At 41.7% G+C, this 22,525-nt stretch overlaps 1 protein-coding gene across 1 annotated transcript; it reads right to left on the bottom strand.

Annotated features, from left to right (window-relative positions):
• Window positions 1-20,663: 20,663 nt before the first annotated feature.
• Window positions 20,664-21,828, bottom strand: LOC109852514 (RING-box protein 1A). The gene is made up of 5 exons (XM_020423728.1): window positions 21,659-21,828; window positions 21,468-21,495; window positions 21,250-21,371; window positions 21,084-21,169; window positions 20,664-20,954 (listed from the first exon to the last, which is right to left on the bottom strand). The coding sequence occupies exons 1-5, from the start codon at window positions 21,749-21,751 to the stop codon at window positions 20,942-20,944; spliced, it is 342 nt and encodes a 113-aa protein (XP_020279317.1). The 5' UTR covers window positions 21,752-21,828; the 3' UTR covers window positions 20,664-20,941.
• Window positions 21,829-22,525: the final 697 nt, after the last annotated feature.

Here is a 22,525-nt window from a genome sequence, read left to right on the forward strand (position 1 = left end):
ATCGCGATGCGATACAGTCGATCCCGCGGTAATTTCGCCGGAAGTATTACGAGCGCAGTAATGGAATCGATAATAATAATTACACCGTCGCGCTACGTAGAGCAGCAGCGCGTCGTTGTCTACCGCGGGAGCCTTTTTTCCGAAAGGTGTTGCCAACCACCACCATCCCCGTCGTCGTCGGCCTTTTATCAGCCCGGATTTAGCGGACCGCACGGGACGATGAAAAACCGCTTCTTTTACAACACGCGGAACACGCACACGTTTTACTTTTAGAACAAATTAATCATCAACGGCGGAATCTGTGAAATTGTCTTTTTGCGGAAATATGTCAAGAGAGGGAGAATCGTTAATTATCACAACTCTCCATCCGATGTTAAATATCATTAACATTATACATATACACACACACACACCAAAGGAGCAAAATATCATCGCGTAATGTTTAATCAAATCGCATAAGATAGAGATAGGTTTTTTCATTATATTTACGATAATCAAATTACAAGTCTGAAATGAATAATCTCCTAAAATTGACAACGTTTTTTTTATTCGTATCATCGGCATATAATCACGTTGTTGTCAACTTATGATGTGTATGTATGTGTGTGTGTGTGTGAATAATAAAATATTTTATTTATTTGTAATATTTATATACTTTGTAATATTTATTTTATTGTTTAAGACACGATTATTTATTAATTTGGATCATAAAGAGCGGAATGTGTGTGTGTGTTACATACAATAAACTTGAATTTATAAAAGTATCATAGATAATTGTTATCGATGAAATTCTATAAACATTGAATATAAAAAATGAATATAAAAAGTAATTAAACATTTTTTAAATCAAATTTAAACAAAATCACACTTAATCATTTGCCGCCCGTGTTATGTAGATTGGAAGCCAAAGGATCAAGAAGCACCAAGGAAGGAGAATCAAACGAATGGACGCAGACGTCCGGGTTTCGTGACAGGCGAGCCGTTTTTAGAACTTGGTTCGTTGTCGACGAAACCTGCACGATCTGCAACCACGTCGACGGTGCGTCAAGTCTGGCTTGCTGAGTGGTGCATCTCTTTTCGTGTTTCGCTCGCGCGGTGGGCGGAAATATATCGTACACAACGTCAAAAACCGCAGGACTTCCAACAAAATTGCAACACGTGAAACATCGACGCGTATCCGTCGTGCGAAACGAGGCAAGTAATATATCATATCGCGAATAAAATAAATCGAATACCGCTTCTGTATCATAAAAATACATCGTTTTCCGTGTGTGTGTGTGTGTGTGTGCGCGCGCGCGCACTGTGTTGTGCGTAAGAGAAAATACGCGGAATGCCGTAACTAACAAGAGCAGAATAAAATACATGATAAACATTTTTTTCCTGAGCAAAAAAGAATAATAATCAAGAGAATTCATTATTTAAAATACAATGGACACAAAGTATTTTTTTTTTCGTTTTGTTTTGTTTTTGGTAACAATATTCCGTCGACACAAGATCGTTGTTCGTATTTGATGGAATCGCACGCGGCTGCAATGTTTAATAATTAAGCACAAAAACAAAAACTTGCGACTTTTCATTTCTTTTTTCCTCTTGTAAACGCAAACCGTGAAAAGAAATATGTGTGAAAAGAAAATAAAATAAAAAACAAATAAAAATAATAACCTCTTGTATCTCTATGATGAAAAGCTTTTTCCGGCAATTGCAACAACAGTCCCACAAGTGACCAATTTCAGCTTCGATTTGATCGGAATACGAGTATCATTTTTAATGATAATTACATACACATTGATGAATAATCTGCCAATGTTGCAACAATAATAAATTGTAATTGTTTTGCGAGACTTAATTATTAAACATCGCAACGTGGTAAATATACAATATCCATTATCGTCACGATTATACTACACAACTTATACTAAAACGCTTTACGCAGCTCGTAACTTGTTCGATAATACGACTTTAGGAACGCTCGAGAGAGAATCGTGATTTCAGGATCTCGGATTAATATAAGCAGCTTCTTCTCTCTCGAAACTGGGTAAGCTCGTCCTTAAAGTAAATAAATGTTGCCCTTCGTTACCGAGCGAAAGTTAAGCGAGTTAAAAGTAAAAAAAAAAAAAAAAAAGGAGCGCCACAAACCGAAACGCTGCGCTCTTTGGAGGAAAAAATGTATTTAAAGTTGTTTCTTTTTTTTTTTTTTATTTAACAGAACAAACTCTCGCGGGAAAAAAGGAGGACAAACCCATAACTCCATTAGCTATAAACAAAATTTTAGTCGCCTCCGGGAGAATTCTGCAAAGTAAAACAAAAACTTTCAATGCACTTTTGCCTTCAAATTAATTAGGTTTTGCTCTTTTTTTTCTCCCAATCTTCGTTGCAACTTTTGCTGATTTCTTCATACATATATAGTTTCGTCTTTTTGTGCTGAGGTGAAAGCGCTATACACGTTGTCAAAGATCGCCGCACAGAATCCCACAAGATCCTCAACGGCCAACGTCTCTCTCTCTCCCTCTCTCTTCCTCATTAGCTTATACGACGTAAACGTACGCGAACGGATGCTCGAGAAAGAGGGGTAGAAGGAGGGAAGGGAGAGGAACGGCCCGATTTAACGAAGTAGCGAGGATTACTCGAGGTCTGCTTAGGGGTTTCCTTAACTTGAAATTAACTCGAGGTTAATTCACTTAGGAGGACTTGGCCCGGGCACTGCTCCGGGCTGCTATTAAGTATTACCACTTGGATTAGTATTACCAGTTTACTCGAGCCGACGCACCCGCGCCGTGTGCACCCGATTTGCCACGCATATACGTACACGCGCGCGGAAACTCCGGGGCGCGCGTAAGTCTGCGGCAACGCGAAGCCCCAGACATCCTCTCGAAAATGGCTCCCGGGAATTCGCCGGGACCACCGTGTTGTAATACATCGCGTGACGAAAATCTTTTCAAGACTTCGCGCGACACCGCCACTGCGATTTTTTACGACGAACGCCGGAATAAACCGCGTCGCGTTACGTTAAAACGGCGCGCGCCGTGTTTCCACGATGCCCGAGACTATCTCGCCTATTGCGTGCTAGCCGCAGCTTGTTGTCTTCAACCGCAAGTCGACTTGCGAACTCGTAAAAAAGAGAAAAGTCTTTAAAACTGTCGAGATATTTTTCCCCTTGTTCATTTTACACTTGTTACTTTTTTTACCATAAGTGCACAAAGATGTGCAGTGTGAGTAATTAGAATTTATTAAGATACCATCTTATAAGACGAGATAACAGTCTCTATTGTGCTCGTAAATATTTATTTTCACTTAATTCGACTATTCAGATGTATTTTTTTCTTCACAATTCAGTAATTTTAACTACGTTACGTGTAAAAAAAGCTTTTTCCTGAAATAGGAAAAGATTCTGCCATTACACATTAACGGACGACTTAAACCGCCCGCATATACTCTCGTGATATTTTCACATAAGCTACTTTCTTCCTCCGCATACAAGTGGGACAGTGAAAAATGTAACAGTAATGTGAATTTTTTACTCATAAATTACTCGGTGATATCTATCTATGTATGTGGGAGTATTAATGCTTTTTCTAAAACATTTATATATATACATATATATAAAATATCTTTAATATTCTTTCACAGAAAACTAAACTTACTACACTCGACAGAGGAGTAAAGTTTATTCAAAATCATCATTTATAGCAATGTTTACGTTTTTATTAACGCGGATATATATATTTATGCAGTTTTCTATCTTCTACATGTATATTTTAATTTTTCAAACATATATTTTCTTATAATTAACATCCTTGAGTAACGCAGATTACGAAACAACTTTACGTTACAGTAAAAATTTTTTAAAAAAACCGTATCGTTTAATTGTGTTGTAATATCTTTTTACACACCTCACCTTTTTTCCCTTAAAGTCGGGCTATATATTTCCCTTTTTTTTTTGCCTCCGTTTATGTGTATGTGTCGACGATAACGCGGCCGTTTCTCTCTTCTCGTCGTCTCCCGTTCGTTTCCCGACTTCGTTAATTAGAAACGCGTCACGTATTAGCCATTAACGCGCCGACAGAAACGGGCGTCTTTCGCGCGCGCGTCACCAACGTTTGACGCCCGAAATGACGAGCGACTGGTTGCCAGAGCTATCGGAAATTATAACGTATCGGCGCGTACGCGGCATAATAACGAGGGCCGGGGGCGTAATGATGATTGTCTATTACCTTGCGAATGGTCAGAACGAGCGCGTGACCCGTACGTAGCGATGGCGCCGACAAACGTTCGCGGAAAAACAAAGCAATTCTACAAATCGCACATTTAAACACTTACACTTTATATGTCGCAAATTTTCAAATTGGTCCGATCACATAAACGCGTGCAATATACAGATATAGACGACACAAAGAGAGCTTAATCTCGACTTTTCGCTCTATATAACTCGAACAGGTTCGCGCGATATTAATATATAAGCGTCATATAATACGCGCGCGTGAGTGAAACGCGTCCCCGATAAAAAGCGCACGGCTCAAAACTGGTTCAGAATGTATATCGGAGGGGACGCATTTCATGGACAATGCATTTAAAATGAGGATTACAAATTGTGGATTCGCTCCGCTTCCGTTCCCGAATCGAAGGAAGCACCTTTCGATCCTCCTTCCACGACGCGTGTGTGCTCCGGTTCGATCGAATATTGCGAGCAAGCATCGGTTCGAGGGCCATCACTACTCGCGTCCGCTTTCTCCCTCTCTCTATCTCTCTCTCTCTCTTCACCTCTTTCGTCGTCTCCCTCACACCCTCGCGCCGTACGGTCCTTCCGCACGAATGCCGCTCAATACTCACGTATGAATAGCGATGCGAAATCGGACAGCGTCGCGCGAATTCGCGATGCACGGGCGGTCCCGAGACTCGTTTAAACGCGTCACAAATGGTGCGCACCTGTCCGACGAAATCGTCGGTGCCAAATAGCGGTCGGGAGAATTTTTGCGCGTTGACGCGGCACCGCCCGCCGCCGTCGCGCGTCACGGAGCGCGATCGCCGTGCAAAAACAGGGCAAAAGTGTCAAAATTGTCGCGGGTAAAATCCGATACAGTCAAGAACCGGGTAGCCCACATTGCTCGCGCACTTCGTTTGATGGAGTTTCATGGAGTTTCGGAGCAATTTGTAGTTCGATTTTTTTTTTTTTGTTTTGTTTTCTATATCTCTCGACAGAGAATGTCACAATATTCGGTTGCTCGGAAACGCGAAATTGAACCATTTTCGCGGATCAAGATGAGGAGGCGAATAGACAAAAAAAATAGATAACGTTTATTCTTGTTTTAATTTCCCGTCGATGTTTTAATATCTCAGAGTCAAGAGTGTTGGGGAAAAGATTTTCGTGCTCAGGAGAGCGAGCGCTCCGAGAGCATACTGCGCGAGAAGATCGCTGACCGCAAAGCGCCTATCCTCTTCGATTAAAAAAAAAAATCGTTAAAACAGAAATTTCTGCAATCTCGATTCCAACCGAACTACGTAATAGTTAAAACGCGAGTGCAGAAGCAGTCTCGAATATATCGCGCAGAATACGCGAACCGTACACGAAAGGCCATTTCTTTCGATTCCATTACAAGCCAAAACCGCGACATCGCGAACACAAACGTGTAGAGGGGGGTGCGGAGAAAAAGAACCGGCAGCGGGATGATCGGCCGAGGAAAAAAGAGGATCCGACGAGAAAGCGGCCAGCGGATTTTTCAATTACAAACAGGAACGGCAAAGTGGTGGACACCGGGCATAGTATTAAAGCCGGAGTGGGACTTGGCTTTTTGGCGAGACGAGAGAGTGAAAGAGAGAGAGAGAGAGAAAGAGAAAGAGAGAACAAGCGCGCGCCCTCGTGCACCACACGCGCGCTCTGCCCGGCATTCATCCGTTTCCATTGAGCCCCCGACCTGCTGCAGCCTCGCACAATACCGCGGCTCTCGGCAATAGCGAGAGCCCTATTATTTCATCGGTTCGTCCCTTTCCTTCGGTTCGCGATATATCCTTCGTGTTCGGCTCGTCCTCCCGATCCTCTCCCCCTCGACCTTTTGCATGCCCTGTACTATGTATTTCGACGACAACGACTGCCGATCTTTTTCTTTCCCGTCCCGTTCTCTTCGGCGCGCAGTATTTCGCGTTATTAAGGATCATCCCGAGTCCGTCGACGAGACGTCGCCGTCTTTCCGCGATGCGTCCGAGCGAGCGTCGGATCGATTTTCGACTCCCGAGACGTACCGCGCTGAAGCGAATCCCGAGAATGCACCTGCACCTGCATTTCCATCCGAAATAAGAGGCGAGTTGGGTTTTATTATTCTTGGCCGCGTTTTTCGCGAACCTTTTTCACGTTTTAAAGGCGAAAGAGGATTACGACTGGATTTTCAGAGAAAGAGGGAGAAAGAGAAAAAAGTAAAATGTGATATAACATGTAAATTGAAAAAATAACATGTAAGGCTTTTCTGTTCATAATTTCCGTACTTTTCTTCGTGAGAATGAGATGTTTATGTTATCTCTCAGAGTCATTTGTTTTTAACTATTTTTATTAATTCACCTTGGTGTCGAACACTTGAGGCAAACAAGTTTTTAACAGTGTTGCGAATAAATTTCTCTTTTTGTATATATTACACGAGTAAATAGTGTGTCTCATCATGTTTCCACACTGTTCAGTTTCTGACTCTCGTCTGTCTTCTTTGTCCCCCTTTTGCGCGTTTGCGTGCCAACAGGAAGCTGCGATAGCTCGTGACAAGCACGTGACATTTGCGGCTGTCCCGCTGCCGAGCATGTAATTATCGCATACCGTGTAGGCAGCTAGTTGCATTACTAGTGGCTCTTTTTTTCGCGATACGTTAAAGAGAAACACGTTCGATATTGTACTGGAACATCGGGAATTAAATATATCCTCAATACGCGTAGATATTACAAAAAAATCGTTATTTTGGTGCTTTTTATATAAAAAAAAAAATAAATAAATAAACCTCTCACTTTGCTTTTGCGAAAATAATTTCACATTCAATGATGTAGTTATAATGACATGTAATAATGTTATTGTTAACAGTAATAGCACATATGACAAAATTGCATTTGCTGAAGCGATAGCAATGATGGTGACGTGTTATTAAATGTTTTGAAGAAAATTTGCTGTAATACGTAAATTTTACTCGAATAAATCGATGCACTTTTAATATCAATATTCATCACTACTCGCAAACCGAAAATAGCAATAATGTATATAATATATTTTGTCGCGCACATGTTTTAAAATACATGTTTTAATATAATTAAAATATTCTTGAATTTCTACAGATTTTAAAGTCACACAAATCACGCAAAGAGAGAGAAAGAGAGAGAGAGAGAAGTATATTTCTTAAAAACAAATAAATGTTCGAATACACACGGTGGATGTATTTTACAATAAATATCGGCTGTCCGTTAAATATCGATATCAAATATCTTGGATTGAAGCGCTCTCGATAAATAACCCGAGAAATATTTGATATATATATATATATAATATATATATATATAAACCACTCTCTACCGAGTCCCATATCGGTGAGATATAAAAACATGCAGGTTATATGTTTTCTTACAACTAGGCTGTGCTCTAGGTTGATCAGTTTCCCAGCATTAAGGGAAACGTAATTGCGCCGGAGCAGATCGGGCGAAATGCCAGACGCGAACTCGTTCTGCGGTACTCGTGCGGAATCGCGTATTGTCCCCCTTTCCCCCGGCCAACCCTTCAAGCTCGCTTCGTCGACCCACACCTCATCGATGCGGTGGCATCCCCCGTAACACCACACACACCGCCTCACACACGTGTGTGCGTTCCACCGTCCACCGGTAACGAACCATCTCGCGCCATCACCGACCAGCACGACCAAGCGCGCAGACGATCGGCTTTACCTCACTCGCGCGCGCGACAGCAGCGCTCGCTGTGTGAAAGCCGCTCTCCTGATCACTCGCGCGTGCTATATTATTTTTACCTCGGCAACTAGAGCGGCGAAACACGTAGCGTTATCAAACAACGGCTTTGTCTAACTTTAATTGAAAATATTGGAATAAATTTTCCAATAGACGTCGCCGATGAAACCACCACGCCGCCACGACCACCCACCCGACACAGGGTGAATGGATGACTGAATCGCGAGAGGAGGCGACCAAGAGAGAAAGAGGATAGAAATATATCGGGGAAGGGGCGGAGGAAGGGAAAGAACGGGGGCGGTTCATCGGACATACACAGAGAGCACATCGGAGCAGATGGGCTATAGGTGAGTAAACAGCCAGTTTTGCGGACTGGTTTATGACGCGGGATTGTGTTGTTGAAAAAAAAACGGGAACGCGCGACCGCGTGGCCAGCCAACCGTTTTTGGTTCCCTCCGATTGCATGTCGACGTTCGCGAATCTCGCCTTCGCGCGAATGCAGCAGGTAGCTCATGACGGTGGATGCCACCGGTGCAGTAAATGGAACACGTGAACATACACACACTCGCGCTGGTGATCGCGCCGCGCCGTGTGCTAATGTGTGCGTGTCGGGATAAACGATGAAATCGGTCAGACCGCGAGCGAGCGACGCTGACGCCCGGTAACGATTAATACACGTCCCCCCCGTGTGTTGCTACGAAGACCTGCTCGTTATCCGGGAAAGGTCGCAGCTATTTTTCACGGACCCTCGGCTGGTGCGCACGGGGGTGATTGCTCGCGCCCGTCCGGCGATTACGTCGCGGTAATCTAGCCGATGATAAGTCGACGGCTGCTGTGTAAAATATGTCAATCCCGGCGCGATACGGTCACTCGCGAAAAATATATAATTTATATCTGCGCGCGGTCGTTGAAATTTTTGAAATTTGTTGGCGAAAAATATTATAATGGCATTAATTTCTCGTAATTAATATTTAGATGGTGACAGGCTCTTTTTTAAAATTAGTAATAAATTAATCGCTCGTGTGTGTGTGTATTGTGTGTTTTTATTAAAAAGTGGACGATGATTAATGAAATTTGGTAGCGCACGTGGAATTTCGAGTCGACGATTTTTCTTGATCGATATGATCAACAAGAATTAACGAAAGATAATGAACTATATCATCGATTTGAAATTGACACAGAAAAAATAAAGAGAAATGAAAACATAAATCTACTTAGGAAATTTTTCATTAAACGTCAAGTGAATGAGAATATTTTCCTTAAATTAGAGTGAAAAGCAAAAAGCAATTATCAGTCAAATATTATAATCGCTTTTTTTAATGCAGGTGAGAAATTCAGCGGTCGAAGGGAGAAACTGGCGGATAGACCGGAAGTAAGTTCACCGCTCATCTGCGTCAGGATGAAGCCACGTCGTCAGCTCTGACTTCTGCGCCGATTCACCGCTCCCTCCTCTCCTCTTCGACTCTTCCTTTCTCTTCTTCCGTTTCTTCTTCGCTTCCCAGTCTTCCTATATATATATATATATACCCCAACCCACCTCTTCCTCTCTTCCCTCGTGTTCTCCATTAACCAGCCTCTGCCTGGGCCCATCGCTGTCGGTCTCCTCTTCCCGGAGGCGGGGCCAGGCAGAACCGGAAGTGCCCGGATATGAGTTTCCGGCGCTGACAATTTGCAACGCGAAATTGAATGATCGACTCCGATAACCGTCCCGAGGGCTGTTCCTACCCGACGGTAGCAGACGAGCGCGCGAATTCGAGAACGGCGTCGATGTTGAAAACGAATCGCCGGGCCGCCTAGCCATTACAGCGATTCGTTATCGTTATTACCGGCAGCGACAAGAGATCGAGGGAGGAGACGATCGAATCGACATTCGCGACTACGTGATTATTGCGGCGAGCGTTTTCCTTTCGATCTTGATGGATCGAAGCAAGCGGTAGGTAAAACACAAGAATAAAATGAAAGATATAAAGTAAAAAAACGAGTCGCGTTTGAGCAGTAACTTAAAGTACAATACATCATTTTGTTTTATATTTTTCAAAAGTTTCTGTTTTCTTCTAATTCTCTTCGAGGCTTCTCTTCGAACAATACATCTGTCCTGAGTGCCACAGATAGCTTCACTAAAGATCGCCCTTCGCGCGCGTATGTTATCATTACTTACTTAACAAATTAAGTTTCTATTCTCAAATCTTTGTTTTTATATTATTATCAGTACTTGTGTACTCACGCATATTAAGCTAATGTTATTGATGTTATTATTATATTGTTGTTGTTACTACATTTTCTGCTCAATATATATATATCTATTATCGAGCATAATGTACTTAAACAATGTTGTGTGGAAACCGAGATTATGGCAATAATAACGATCACAGCAACTACCCCTCTGGCAGGCTCTGGTCACGCTTCGAGCAAAGTCAACTTGGCGTATCATCGGCGGCGCGTGATACAATCGATAATGGCGATTAATAATACGAATATCGTGATTATAATTAGCAGACTCGTATATACGGGCGGCGCGAAGGGGATGAGCGCGCGCGCGCGTCGTTTATCGCGACAATAAATTTTCGCCGTTATATTCGCGTCGACGATTTGATCGACGTAAATTTCGTCGCAATTAAACGCGCTGCGCGAAACCGCATTTTGACCGAGATGTCTCTATAGCGTTTCAACAATTGCTGCCGCATCGTTTTGTAATATTTCAAGCGTATGTGTATGCATGCGCGCTGCGAAACGGTTAATAGTAACTTTGATACGTGTGTATATATACATCGTCGCGACACTTTTTCATGCGGAATCACGGGGCGTTTAAACGTGATTTCGCATAATACTAATAAACGTGTGCGACCCGTATTCACGAGCGATGAATTTTTTTTTTTGCCGCAAACCGACTGATACACAACCATTGCCGGACAAAAAATCTCGCATGTAACAAAATTATCCGCGTTCGTATAAATTTTTTTGTCTTCGGCAAATAAATTGCGCGACATATACACGTACGCACACTTCAGGTTTGTAATAATTTCTATTTGAAGAAACCAAACGAAGTTTTTCTCCGGGAGACGCGAAAATTCGATTTCTCGAGCTGGCAAATTTTCGGAGCTCCGCGAGAATAGAGTCCGCGTTTCTAGAGCAGGCGCGGGATAAAAGAAAACTTATCTCTGCGTCTCTCTCGCTCACAAAGGGACGTAGCGAGCTTTTGTGCGATTCGTATCGTCTAGTGGTAGTTGGTAGCTGTGCCTGTGCAGCTTGCAACGCTATTACCGCCTTGCCTTGCCTTGCCCGGCGACAGAACTGAACTCGAGTGGCACATTACGACTGTTTCTGTCGACTGACGCACCGATAGCGTCACCAGTTTCCACGATTCGTTCAACATAATTCAAACAAAACTTCCCCAAGTTACCGGCCGTCGTTGTATACAGCAGTCGACGTCATACGTACGTGTACGTCGAATCAATGCGCAGGGAATTACAATCCAACGGGAAGGTGAAGGTAAAAGGGAAGAGAGACGCGCAATCGATGCTGCGAAGAAGCCATCTTTCGACCTTATCGGAGTTACGTAAGTTTCATCAATTCGTTTAATTACAATTTCTCGAAAATCAGCGAGATATTATATCGATCGCTCTCCGAGAGCAACCGGAATATAAGACTCCGTGCGTAGAATCGAATATAAATTTTCATATCAGAATAATTTACAACTTTGTTACGTCACCTATGTGGTTATAAAAAAATCATTTTTTGTTAGTTTTTCTTGAGAAAACAATTACTATCGATATATCGGAACGCACACTGGTTTCGGAATCGAGAGTTTAATTTTCTCTTTCAGCGGCATGTTAAATGGGCAACAAACCGTTCCCGACTGAATGTGTGTTCGAAGGCAATGCGAAACGAGGATCGATCAATCAATCGCTTCTTATTATGTAACGAAGAGGGTGAAACGGCAACACGACGAATGAATTCTCGGATCTTCGAGCGAGAGATCCGTTCCAGCCCTCGCTGTTCTTCGCGATAAAGAGAAAGAGAGTCGGAAAATTGACTCGGGCACAGAATCGCTTTCTTATATAGACGATTAAGCGAGCGCGAGGGTAGAGGCGGCGACGAAGCACGGCGCGCCGTGTCGTAAGAAAGAAAGAAAGTTCTAGGAGCGTCAGCCTGCTAAAAATTCAAACGCGTGAAAATTTTCCCGGGAATAAATTTCCAAGTTTCCCGGTCCCGGGGAACAGCCGAGCAAATACATCGTGCCAAGCTTACCCCGGCGGCAAGTCGAGTGAGTGAGAGAAGAAGAAAGAGAGAGAAAGAGAGAGAGCCGGCGCGCTCCGGTCCAACTGGAAAGTTTGGCGCATTGTCGGTGAATAAACGGAAACGATTGTTGTGCGCGCCGCGCGAGAAGATGGAGGCCTCCCGGGAACTTTGCGCATTTATCGGTCTACCGCGATTGGCAACGAATGTGTCTCATTATATAGAATAAAACGGGAAAATGGAGCGCGCGCGATAAAAGTGTGTTTTTAATCAAACAACTCGTTCGGAAAAAACGAAAGGGAGAGTGTGTGAGAGAAAACGTCTTGTGAACCGGATTCGAGATTTACTTCGTTGACTATTTTCAGAGAGCAAGAAAAGATTGCCATTCTCAATCCACGTGAGATCTTCTCCCACGTCTACGCGAGATGTAGTGCGCCCTTGAACGACGTCGTGAAACACACACACACACACACACACATAAAAGATATAAGACCTAAAATGTATAAGACGATAAAAATCAGTGGAACATTTGACGTAGAAAAACAAAAGAATATCTCGATTAAAATTAAATGTAACAATGTGTGGCAGTTTTTTTCTACTTCTTTCTGAAAAATATATATATAAATTATATTCTTATTAAAAATATACATCTAAATTCGTAAAAAAAAGCAGGGAACAATATTTCGGTAAAAAATTAGAATTAATTGTCAACAAAAATGTGTGTTGAGAGAAATAATATTTTTCAGATTTTCCCAATGAAATAATATTTTCCACTTGACGCTCAATTGCGGAATCAAATTCTGTTTAAAGAAGAAAGGCACTAAGCATAGTAAAGCGATCCGTTTGCAAGGGCTGCGATTGGATATGCATGACCGGGAGCAGAAACATTGCGGCGCTTGAGTCAATCATGGACGTGCTTTACGCGAAACTGCTTGTCGTAGTCGGAATAGCTGTGTCAGAGTCACGACCAGTCTTAACCGCAGAGTACCAGTTGCTCCGGCTTCAGATCATCGGCGACATTGTCGTATGTGCATCCCCAATGTGAGCTACATTTTGTATAGGTATTTGTACGTCTGTGTGTGCGCGTCTCTCGATTTTAAATTAAAAAAACCCCGAAGCTTAAACACCAGACACGCGTTTTTTTGTTTCTGTAGGAAATGAGAGAGTAAAAAAAACTTAAAAACAAACTCTCTACACACAATGCCATTAAATTTCCCATCTATACGTGTGTGTTACAATGTTACATGTCCAGATATATATACATATATATATATATATATATCTGTGTCACTGTGAAACTGGGTCCTTTTTCTCGCGGATCTTCGATACGCTTTTATTCTTGCAAGGACGCTGTACGTCGATGCTCTGGCTTACTTTGCTGATTACGTCGCGCGCGCACACAATTGTTTCCAACGACAGAACCATAAAAAAAAACTCGTAAAACATAATCAGAAACACAGTCGTATTTTTATCGCAATACTCGAAACATTTTCACTCCATGTATTTATATATACATATATATATATGTGTGTATGTATATATATCGATTGATCGCACGATTCTCAATCGAATATGTTTGAGATAACAACGATCCAGCGTAATGGAAATGTTCGTTCGACCAATCGAACCGCAACAAGAGAGAGAGAGAGAAAATTGAAATGCGGAGTGATTTAAAAAGGAGGTAACGGCGAATTAGCAAATTCCGTGTTCTTGTATCGTGGAAAAAGTGCGGCCAAAATGTTTCGTAACGAAACAATAACAATGGAACTCTTACACGCCGCGGACGTGGAAGCTTTTGTCTGAAACTGGGCGCGGCGAGTATTTAACGTTGGTTCAGTGGTATTTACTGGATTGCAAATTGGGGCGGAAATAGCTTCCGGCTCGTGCAGAGCGATTATACCGGGTGCTAGACTGCTTCTGGTCACGGCTCAGATGCATTTCATACTTCCGAACATCAAGACCAAGTCGACTGCGCTCACATAAACTTTGCCTCGTTGCACTCGTAACCTCCTCCCCTCATTCCATCTCCGAACGAGTCTTCGCAATTAATTAATTACGTGCAAACGAGACTCGTTAATTATGTGTTAATAAATGAAGATTCATCTGCGCGTGTCGTCTGCGAGTCAACGCGAAATCATGTTTAGAATAAAAATAATCGCAGAGAGATCTAAAACTGATCGTGAAATAATCATAGGCTGCGTTATAATTATATATAGAATATTTAGTTCCGATCAAACTTTACGATAGATTATAAAATTATCAAACTTATTATGTTTTATATATGTTGTAACATTAACAAAACCGCTCATAACATTAAAAATGCTTTTTTTTCTGTCAAATTACTAAACAATTAATTACTTAACAATTATTCGTCTGCCGAATATCTGAGAGTCACTTCGCGAAACTCTCGACGCGTTACAACGTCGAAACTTTTACTAAAAAAAAAAAAAGAAAATAAATAAAGGTCCGCGTAAACATAGGTTTTTTAGAATATTGCGTGTAACAATGCAACGAATTTCGTTCGTCCGAGCTCGAACAGAGCATATTTGCCATGCATAATGTACACAAGCCTGCAAATAATTCGCTTCGCGAGAGGGAAAGAAACCGCCGCTGATCAGGCTATTCGCCAACCGCGGCGGTAAGAGAGTGTAGTGGCAAAAGCCTTCTTCCACCTCTCGCGAAGCGAATTATTGAAGGTCTCCGTAACACCGAGATTACCGATGCGAATGATCAAAATCCGGAATAAAACGACCGCAATAAAGCAATCTTACGTCGCGCGAGCACGAATGCGTGTAGGTACGGGAAGAGAGTACGCGTCTAATTATTAACCATTATTATTCCGGCTAATTTGAGTTCGATCGCGTGGTAACAACCACTTTGAGCGGTTCGGCCTGTGCTTGCATTCGCTACTATCCTTTGCGAGCCAAGGACGGGTCTGATCACGATGTGCGTGTATGCGTCTGTATGTGTGTGCGCGTAGGTGGTGGGTAATGGGTGGGTATCATCCAGGCGGGAATTACATTCCGATAATCAATAAGCTTTTAATTCCGGCAAGCGTCGATTAACCATGCAATGGTATTTATCGAGTCGAACGTGATATTTATTGAGATCTAACTCGCGTAACGTGCGCGCGCGCGCGCCCGCGCCCTCGCGTGTTTGTCAACGGGTCGTCGGATTATCTCGGAATGTTTTGCGAGAAACAAAGTCGCGTCCGAGTCGCTATCGAAATTATTCCGACGCGAGTGACGTAAACTTTTAATCGTCCGATGTCCAGGTGCTGCCGCGTATCGATTGCCGTGGGGAATTGTTTAACAGATATGATATTAAAAATCGTGTCGATGTCGTCGCCGATAGTTAGAATTCCCTTGTTTTTTGTTGTTGTTGCGCCCGATCGACGCGACTTACTAACAGCCCAATGTGTCGATTCGAGTCGACAATTTACTGAAAATTTTCCGTGACAGGTGAAAAGAAAGAAAAGTGAAAGATCGCGCGGCCATAAACGGCGATCGCGCGAAATTGATGGAGATATACGTATTTTTATCGACGTGCTCTCGCGAAAAAGACAGGCCTGCCGCAAGAACGCTAACCGGAGCTTGGCCCCTCGACAGTTTGATACGGTTTACGGTAAACACATTTCGGTGGCAATCACGTCGTGGGACGGGCAAGCAGCGAGGAGCAAGCAAGCAGGCAAGCAAGCAAGACTAGTTGAACCGAAGAGTAGAGGTGATGCTCCCAAGGTTGGGGAAGGTGCGCGAGTGGTCGCTGAAGAGCTCTCAGCCGACCCTTTGTAGCCCTTGCCCATCCCCACTTCTGTGTCATCACGCAAGGCACGACGAGGGGCACGACGAGGGGCACGGCGGAGCTGGTACAGGGGGGAAAAGGGGGGAGTTAAAGGGTGGCCTCGCTCTTGGCCAAAGGCCTCTGATTTACTTAGCCTATCGAGTGCTCTCCCAGAGACTCGTCCGCCAAGAATACCGTGTATATACTGCGTTGCCTGAGATACGCGGCTCGGCAGCTTCATAGTTTGTCTACATCGCAAAAACCGAGACCTCGAGATGTTTGGCCGACGCGTTTATCAGTTTTTTTATTGAATCTTTGTGCGCTCTAGTTGCAAATTGACGTAAGAAAGTAAAAAGGAAAGTTTCACTCCGCTTAGACGAAAATAATAATACATCACGCTAGAGGAATTGACACGTTTTTCTCGAATATCGCAATTTTGAAAAAAAAAAAGAAAAAAAAATAGGAAAGAGAATTGTGTCGGAGGAATCAATCATCGAGCGGGAACAATTATGACATCTACACCGTCGCGGATATCGCAGCCGTGATTTTTCTTCCCTTAACGACGCGATATAACACAACGTTGCAGAAAATAAAGAGAGGAAGCAAAACAAAAGAAAAAAAAACACGAAGAAAGCTGACGACAGCAGAGAACCGGAAACCGCACAAATTCGCCGCGAGAAGACAGACCAACCCTTTCGCGCGGCAAGAAACGCGGAAAGGAATGGGAAAGAATATCGCCCAGTCGGTCGAGGGCCGGTCGTCCACCCTCGCCTTTGTTTATCCCGCGGATCTAACGAGGATTTACCGTTGCTACAACTACCCGCGTTCTCTCGACAGTCCCTCCCCCGTTCCCGGGCATTTATGTGAAAAATCTCTCGATGTTGCTTGGAAGAAAAACGCGGTTCCACGCGACGAGGAGGAGAGAGAGTCTTCGTGCGAGAGGAGAAGACGCTGTCTCCCGCAGGAACCAATTTAGGTGCGCGCTCGGACAGATTTAAATCAAATCAGTCTCGCCATGCTATATTCGCGAAAATTAATTCGCGACGAGACGCGGCTCCTTCCTTTCCGCCTTCCGGAAAAAATAGTGCCGTTGCGAAAGTTCAGAAGTTTACGACTTAAATCTTTAGGAGCCGGGCTCTCGTCTCGTCGTCGTCTTCTAAATTTCCTCGCTCGTTGGCAATAAACTTCTCTCCTCGCTCTGACAAGAATTTTGAAAATACTAAAATCATATTCTGCAACTGAGAATAAGAAACTACGAAAGTTGTTTATCGACCAATTTGATGCCATATTTTACGAACTCCCTTTTATTGCTTCTTTTATTTTTATCGTCCCTCGCGATAATCGAATAAGAAATATTATTGTTTAATAATATGATATAAAAGTATTATACACTTTCTTGTCACACCCCTGTAACGACTTGGTTCAATTATTCACATTGTTCGCCGAAAAGCGTCAGCTGTCAACGCGCGAAAGTTGAACGTGTGACCCAAAAAAAAAAGAGAGAGAAAGAAAGAGAGAGAGAGAGAGAGAGAGAGAGAAATCTCTCGATTTATCGGTGCGTTCATCCGTTCCCGAATCGCATCGACAATCTTGGCTGATTCGAAAGTCTGCGGCGCGGCGAGGAAACAAGTAGAAAAGGACGACGGCGATCGCGCGTTCTGGCGCGGAAGGGAGAGGATAGCAACGACGAGAGACGAAAGGAAGCCTTGATATATCCGCCAAACACAAGGAGTTGGAACACCTCGGCGGGATTTATCGGGACTACGGATAATGGATGGCTCCTCTCGCATCTGTACCGAGAGGGGACGTCGCTTTTTTTAAATAATACAACGCGCGTGAGCGCTAAAAATTCTTCTCTCGCGCGCGCGATATGTTTAATCGTGATTAGCGAAATACCGCGAGATAATTGTGGCATTAAATTAGAACGATCTGGTGCAGGAGTTAATGTATGAATTAATCCTATGTACGTAAGTAAATTATGGCACACACACGTCTTTCGATGTCACTTTAGATTAGTTGAAAGAAAGGGAGAGAAAAAATGAGGAACTTTAGTGTCTCTAAAGGTAGATGAGGTCTAAATCTTCAATCTTTTTTCAGTCTTTTTCCCGAGAAATAAAATACACAGTATCAGTTTATATAGTACACAGATTAAGTAGATAGAAAGTTGATTGAAAAAATCCGGAGGGAATTTCAGATTTGAGAATCGAGAGACTTTTCAGGTGTGTAGCGCGATGACGGCAGTCTTAACTGACTTTATAGAGTGAATTCACTCCCGGAAAAGTGAATTTATACTAAGATTTAAAAAAAAAAAAAAAAAAACAAAAACGATGGAACGTCTGACGAAACGCGAGACCGAAAAATCGCGGAAGTGCCGCCGTCGGATTGGACGAATCGCCGCGGGAATGTATTTAATTCGATTGGCCTTTGCCGCCGCCGGACTGTGAAACCAGGAGGGCGCGAAAAAAGCGGGGCAGCGGGGGCGATTTTTATCAAGGGATGAGAGAACCTCTGTTTCCGCCGGAAATGAGGCTTTTGCCACCCCCGCGCAATCCCGCACCAGCGACCTACTCTCCCTATCAACCTTTCCTTCCATCCTTCCTCGTCCAACCTCCTTGCAACCCTCCCGTCCTCGCTCGCTGTCGTCGTCGTCGCCGAGAATGTGTGTGTACGTGTGAAAATCGTATTTATATCCCATCTCTCGCGCGCCCAGGTAAATATTACGGCCAAGTATACGCACCTGCCGCTACGGGCTATGACAAGCGAGACGCCACGACGCCAAAAAATCGACGCTCTCTCGTCGCGATGCTACCCTCAACCTTAGACGCGCTTAGACGGGGCGCATTTGCACCCCAGGTATTCTCAAAACAAATTGCAACATCGCGATTCGAGATTATTCGAGTTTTTTGTTGCAAAGAGAGAATTCGAACGATTAAAGTATCTTTTAAAGCAATGTTTTCGAGAAACCTGGTATTTACAAAAAAAACTCGATTGCTCTTTAATTTCCTCGATTACACGCCCGCAAATAAACGTGATTTATTTCGTCGCTTATTAAAAGCTGATTAATATTCGAGCTTTAATATGAACCAATGTAAAATCCGTGCAATCTGATCGACCCGAACCACCCACGAGATTTCTCCGGTTGGCTGGCTGTCGCCAACGATCTTTTTCGATAGGAAAGCGCGATCTCGTCGCCCCTGTGTGTCATCTCCCTTGCCTGATTATTCATAAGCCTTCTTAGAGCAGCTATATCTTAAACCTGCTCTCTCGTTTTTTGTTTTTATCCCGAGTCCCCGAATAAGGTGGCGAGGGGAGAGAATCTAGAGCTTCGAAACGGCGAAGAGAGTAAGAATCGAGATGGAAGAAGCTTACCGTTGCTCGCTCCTAGACTAGGCGGATGTCGAGCTCGGTTCTTCCTGCTTCGCGTCCTTCTCTGCGAGAAGATGTAATTTTCGCTGTATACCCAGATTAGAAGCCGGCTCGTCGGGACTACTTCTCCTCGCTCTTCGGGTTCCGGCCCGTCTGATAAGTATTGCCTGCACCGTGTGCCGCAGCCTTCTCGCTGAATGCCCTAGAACTGGAAAAGGGATTCGAGAGATGATCTCGGGAACGATCGATCGGCCTCTCACGTTGTGACGTCACGAACAGCGATAAGTGCTTGTTGTATCTCGTTAAGAAGCCGCGTATCCACATTAGCGTGGATATATGGAATCCTTACGAGGGTAATTGTACATCAAACTATGTTTAAAAAATTCTCACAGCATTACACGAGTGACATATGTAATTTCGTTTTACACGAAGCATCGCAAAAAAGCATATAATTTTTTATATGTTAGAAAATACAGAAAATATATAATTATTATATGTTAGAAAATATTAGAACATGTAATTTATATACTTGGAAAGTATTTTTTTTTTAATAACAACAATTTGTTATATTCCAATTCCTATAAAAATTTAATGAGAAAGATTTAGTTTCTGAATTCACGTCTTTTGAAATTAAAATTATCGGATTAGAAAGAGACATGTGCAGCGAGAGGATGCAATTCAAAGGTGAAAAGAGTACAGCTATCAACCCACACCTCTTTTTCGTATTCATTTCGTGTCGTCCTTACATACGACAGGACGAGACGAAACTTTTGCTAGACGCGAGATCACTGAAAGATCGGATAATCGGATTAATCAAAGTTACGATTAAAAGAATTTTTCATTGAATACATAAAAAGCATAAAAATAAAGTATGGAAATACGTGCTACATAATGTTTAAAAATATATTCTTATTTGTAATCATATTTGACATTTTATATATTTATATATATTTTTATATATGTATAGATACTATTGTGTGTGTGTGAGAAAATATTAAATACTGCGTGTATTGAAAAATATATTAGTAATATTCACACAATATTAAAAAAAATAGTATTAACATGGTAATAATATTAACATAATAAACATATTAAAAAGGTAATCAAAAAATTTTTATATCACATTTTATAAATCAAACAAAAAGCTACACACTTATTTAAAAGTATTCAAAGATGATGACAAAAATAACGTGGAATGTGTAAATACAATCGTATTATTTATTGACTCTTACAATTTATATTACATTACATACTATTATAATTTAAAACTAAAAAATAATTTGATAACTACAAAAGACTTGTGTACATTTATTATAAATCTTTGTCCTGAAAAATTAAGATACAAATGTGTATAAAAAAAAAAAACTGCTTTTTTCTGTAATCAATCTTAGAAATTAGATATTTTTAACATGATTTAGTGGAAATGCAAAAATAATTTGATGACAAAATACGAGACTGTTTATGAATTGAAGTTTTGCTTATTGAAAAAGTAAATACAAATTGTGCACTAACGTTTTTTTTTTTATCTTCATTCAGAATGTTTTATGCGTAACAATAATGTTTTTCTCATGTAACAAAATAATTCTTCACCATTTTTTCACACTTAAAAAATATATTCGAGACTGCAGCTATAAGAGACTGATTAATGACCATACCTGTAAACAGAGACAACATTGCCAATATATCATCATAAGAATATTGACACATAAAGTATAATACATAAGATGTGTGCGTTACAATAGTGAAACTATTTTGAAACTTTTATCTAAATAAAAAGCACTTACTTTTGAAACTCCCATTCACGATTATCGAGTGGACAAACTTGTCGAGTTTTTAACCATCGTGAGATGCAGTGAAAATGGAAAGCATGCTAAAACAAAGACACAATTATACAATGACACAGATATTTGTCAGAGTAATATGTACAACATGTAAATATCAAAAACTTACATTGCATACACCCCAAGCCACTGTACACTCTTCGCTAGTAGCAGAAGCCTGATTTGCCTGACACTCAATACATAAGTCCATGATGTGATTACGACAGATAGCACAGTTGTCTACCACAATATCTGAAAGAAATCAATCGTTAGAAACATGTCTTTGTGATCAAGATATACAATTGAACTATTTGAATGTATATGATATATTTGAACATGTGTAATTACCCCAAGCCCAGAGCGCCACTGCATTCCACTGAAACAAATATTTGCACAATTAATAGAAATATACATAAAGAGAACCGGAATGACAAAGCACAAGTGAGGTTAGGAATTCTATTAACATGCTTTAACGAAACGCGCGGATCAGCAGAACTTATTATCTAATACATGATTTACGTATACATATTTTCACTTACCTTTTTTACCTCGAAACGCTTCTTCTCGCCTTTTCCACTACTGGAAGTCGGCAAATCACAATCATCGTCGTCGATTTCCATAGTCGTTGCCATCTTCAAATTTAATATTGTACACAAAACCAAAGAGACCGTGCACTCGATGTTGCGGTACAACGTCTAGCCATCTTACCGTCGATGAACGAATCAAAAACTCCCTTCCACTACTCTTTCAAAAAATATTCTTTTCACAAGAATTAACTCAAAAGTCAGAAGAGATGCAAACAAATTGAGAAGCGTTTGCCTTTGTTATAATAAATATTTATTAAATAAGCGACAAAATAGCAATAATAAAAAAAAGAAATGCGCGCCAATATAAACTGAGCGTCGGTAATAAAGTTATCTGTTATTTCGATAATTGCGTAGTTATAGGCTGTGTTCAGTTAAGCAAGATGGAACAAACTAATGCAGGAAATGAAGGAAATACAGGAATTCATTAGTTCCAATTCCTGTATTTCCTGCATTTCCTCCATTAGTTCGTTCCATCTTGCTTAACTGAACACAGCCATACATTGTTAAAAAATAGTTCATATACAAATGCGAGTTTTATATATATATATATATAATAGTTCATAATAATACAAATGTGGGTTTTATATATATATAAACTCAAAATACTTCAGTTAGGAGAAAAGAACATAAACATAATCAACTATTCATGATGTTACAGTATCGTGCATAATCGACTTAAAGTGTGCGTGCACATACGCACGAATATACGCCCGTACAAGTGAAATTACTTGATAAACACGATACAAAATATAAATAAACAAACTTACTCACCACCGGAGTATATTTTCACCTTTGATTTCTTTGTAGTTTGAACGCCGC

The sequence above is a fragment of the Pseudomyrmex gracilis genome, unplaced genomic scaffold, assembly GCF_002006095.1.
Source record: "Pseudomyrmex gracilis isolate BER0280 unplaced genomic scaffold, ASM200609v1 scaffold_30, whole genome shotgun sequence".
In the NCBI taxonomy this organism is placed as follows: Eukaryota; Metazoa; Arthropoda; class Insecta; order Hymenoptera; family Formicidae; genus Pseudomyrmex; species Pseudomyrmex gracilis.